Below are 3982 nucleotides of genomic sequence, written 5' to 3'. Positions count from 1 at the left end.
GTCTTAACGTCTGTGCTCTCTATGCTGTTGTTGGTGTGTGTCGGGCTGTGAGCTGAAAAGCTACAGCCGGCTGTATGCGTACAGCAACCGTGTGTGAAAAGTGGTCAATAAAGAGATGCTGAAAAGCGTGTTCATGGAAACATCGTCGGGTCTGCCGTGGTATGTTTACAATGGGACTTCTGCTCCTGAACCTCTGCGCACAGCGTCTGCAAATCAGGGCTTTCATCTTTACGCAGGACTGTAAGCTGTCATCTGTGAGCGGTGTTTGTTTTTAACATAGTTCATGGTGGAGCTGCTGACATAATGTGGATCCGAAGATCCATAATTGGCCTACCTGGGGTTGAAAGTCTCGATAAATGCACGGCGTTTTGGCGGGTATGACGCTTATTTTGAGCGATGAAAAAATAATAGAATATAATTGTATTTTTATATTTCTAGAACTACAAGTTAAAAAAGAACTAACATAAATAAAATACATTTCTGCTAAATACTTCTAATTTATTTTCCCAAACCACGCGGAGCCGCACTGTAAGGACTAAAGAGCCGCATGCGGTTCCGGAGCCGCAGGTTGCCGACCCCTGAACTAGGCATAAAAACCCTCAGGTCAGTCACAAGACAACTGGTAAATAAGTCCTGAAGAGCCTCAGTCTGGTTTTCTCTGACCTGTCCATAGTTCCAGTCAGTCTCAGCAATGTCATCATAGAAACCATGATAGATGATCCCCATCTCGGTCATCACACACTCCTCCCTCTCCATCTCATCATCCAGAAACACAGCATCCTCTGAGGGACGACAACATGTCAGGTGATTGAGTGGGACAAAAACCAAACTGTGATGTTACAGTTCAGACTTTAAAAGACACACACATAAAAATTAAAACAACACAACAGAGGATACCCAAATATCCTGATGAGATTTTTTTTATTGTTATAATTGCAGGCTAAAAGTTTCACATATGGGACATTTCAATTTATAATGTGATGCGCACCTTTAAGTCTCTACTTAAGAAGACACAGCATCGCAACTTTACTTTAATTCACCATAAAGTAGCTTTGAAGGTGCTTATTGTAAAGCCCTTGGTCTAAAAATATCTAAAAATCTTCCAAACTTATCTAAGATTATTAACAGATTGCAATAATGATGTAGAACCAGAAACACGTTGAATTTTTTATGTAATAGCACTTTGTACCCCTAGATGGTGCAGCGAATCAGTGAAAGCTTCATTTAAGAACACATTCTTACATTTTTATTTCTCACAGTGGCCTGGAAGAAATTTTAAACCTCACAAGGAGACAAACAGATCAGGCTGGTTAAAAAGAAATATTAATATTTAAAGAGAAACACAGATTTGAAAATTTTGACACAAAAATGCTGAAAATTCCAGGTAACAAAATCCAAAGAAGTGGATCTGATCTGGATCTGAATCAATTTTCTGAGATTGCAACAAATCCACATAGTAAAAGTCTGTCCCCTGCAGTAAAGTTTGTATTTAAATACTTTAAAGGGTAATTACATAAAGTACCTTTATGCCCTGAGCTTTCTACTTTAAATACAAGAAGAAAGTGCTGGGAGAGAAAACTGAAAATTTATATTCATTTCCCAGCAAGCTGCTACTCTGTAGAGATCTTTGTACATCTACAGCACCTCCGTGGATTGAAAATACAAAGTCTACACGGCTACAGGAGTTTCTTTTTTTAGTTCAAACTTGTAACATACACCTGTTAGTTGGGGTTGGATCACGTCCACAGCATAAACAAACCGCTGTGGAGTTTTGGAACTGTACCGAGACCATCTGCCAGAGCCTGGCCATGCCAATCAAAGTAAGACCAAATAGGCATTGTTTTGGTTACAGCGCCTAAGTTATGACCTCGGCAGTTGTTTCTCTGCTTTCTGTAAGGTGGGGGTGTGGAATGTGGTCTGTCTATCTCCCCTGTCTTAGACACAGAGTCTCCTGCTTACAATCTTCTCTTCATGATTCAACAATATAAGCATGTAACACATTCACAGCAGATCAAGGATACAGAGTGATGCACACTTATCTAATAAACTAATAAGTGAATATGTTCTTTTAACTCAAAAGTATAACGAGAACTAAACTACATACAGATCACACACTCTATATTAAAGGGTATAATATGATCTACAGCAGTATTCTAATCCAACTACTTTTGATTACATATATAAGGTAACATATAATAACAGAATAATATCACAACACCAAGTACAATTACTGTTCACACCTGGACAATCAAACCATACCAAGGAGGAAAACTAACCCATGTTTGATTTCAATAGATTAAACGGCGCAGGTGTGAAAACACCCCAAGTCACAATTGGAGCAATGCAACCATGCAAGCAGATGAAGGTAGAAGTTTAACATTATGATTGAGCAGTGATTTCACAGTACTACCTCTGGTGCAAAAGGGTACTTGAGTATGTTGTATCCTGTGTAAATCTGGCTTTGGGGGTGGTTATAAAATGATTAATATTTGTATCGGTTCTGTTCAGGTTTATTGTATGGCTTCACTGTTGTATTTTAAGAGATATTGTAGTTTGTATTTCTTTTCAAATTACTATCACACAGTTAAAATATTGTCTATAAACTGATGTATTTTTCTTAGCTGCAGGGAGGCAGATGGCTGCCCCTCCCTGAGTCTGGTTCTGCTAAAAGGTTTCATCCTGTTAAAGGGAGCTTTTCCTTCCCACTCTCAGTCAACGCTGTCACTGTTTGCTGATCTAACCTACTATCAACTGAGCAGCCATAAAATAATGACTCTGAAGGAAAAACTGCTGAAGCACCTTTGAATGGGAAGGACATATTTAAAGAAGCACAGATCACTGTTGATATTGAGACAGTGCAACATATATATGTGGTCTCTTCTGGTCTTTCTGACAATTTACACCAAATATATGAGCATTTCAACAATGCTATTCAAACCATATTTTGAAAAACCGTGTCATTATTTGTTAATGCATAATAAACAAAGCTTACTTTAATTGGACTCTAAAGATTGGGTTCTTAAATATTTGCAATTTCCTCAGAAGTGAATAATATGTGATTTTGAGTTTGTTTAGTAGCATTATGAAAAGTCAAAGTGTTTTTAAAATGTCTTACATCAACAATGATTTTTTTTTTTGCCCTGTCAATTTTTAGATATACTTTTTTAGCTCTTAAAATAAATTCTTTGAGAAAGAAAAATAAAGGATATAGGTACAAAAACTGTGACTGATTTCCAGATTTTAGGATTCATTCCTCTGACACTCAGTGAGTCAGGGCCGTGTGTGTCTGAACATCCAAATTAAATTTGTTGTTTTTCTTAGCTAGATCATTCATTGCCTAACATCAATTTAAACTGTTTCATTAATGAATTAATTCATTAATTCATTAATGAACACACAGTGTAACACCTGCATGAATGTATTTTATCATCAATAATTGTGCTTTACTTCTTAAAGCTGCTTCATAGTTTCTATAAACATTTTAAATAACATCTTTTCATTCATTGTATTAACGAATTAACATTTTAGAAATGACTCTATTGCTATTACATATGTTTTCTTTCACTCTGGAGGCCACATCATGAATTAAACCTAAATGTCAAATGAAGCAGAACATGAATAAAAACAACTTGAATATAAATTTCCCTCGATTACTATTACATCTCACTGCACTGACACAGTTTTGGGTCTATAATGACACCTAGTGGGTTGGTGTGGTAATACTGCAGGATATAAGGAAGGTGAAATATATTTGTTGTTGTTTCAGTTGTTGTTTTACTAAAATATTTCTATCTGATCAGATGAAGCATAAAACCCCTTATTTGCTGTCAGCATAATTACTGGTAAAATGTCTTTCTCAAAACCATATTAAGACATAAATATAATTTAGAGTTATACTCTGACAGCTGAAACACCTTTAAAGTACCTGCAGAGTAGGTGAGACGAGAAAAGCCCCTGAGAATTAAGTGCGGACTTTTTCCAT

General features: G+C 36.5%; 1 protein-coding gene across 1 annotated transcript in view; it reads left to right on the top strand.

Moving 5' to 3' along the window:
• The window catches only part of LOC102194506 (alpha-2-macroglobulin-like), a 93274-nt gene extending 92488 nt beyond the window's left edge, over positions 1-786 (top strand). Inside the window, exon 38 of the mRNA XM_013915394.1 lies at positions 674-786. Coding sequence (XP_013770848.1) covers positions 674-786 — 113 coding nt within the window. The remainder of the gene's footprint in view (positions 1-673) is intronic.
• The last annotated feature ends 3196 nt before the right edge of the window (positions 787-3982 follow it).

Source organism: Pundamilia nyererei, unplaced genomic scaffold, assembly GCF_000239375.1.
Source record: "Pundamilia nyererei isolate P.nyererei 1_Seehausen unplaced genomic scaffold, PunNye1.0 scaffold00298, whole genome shotgun sequence".
In the NCBI taxonomy this organism is placed as follows: Eukaryota; Metazoa; Chordata; class Actinopteri; order Cichliformes; family Cichlidae; genus Pundamilia; species Pundamilia nyererei.
Note: the sequence above shows the minus strand (reverse complement) of the source record. Positions and strands in the feature narration are given on the sequence as shown.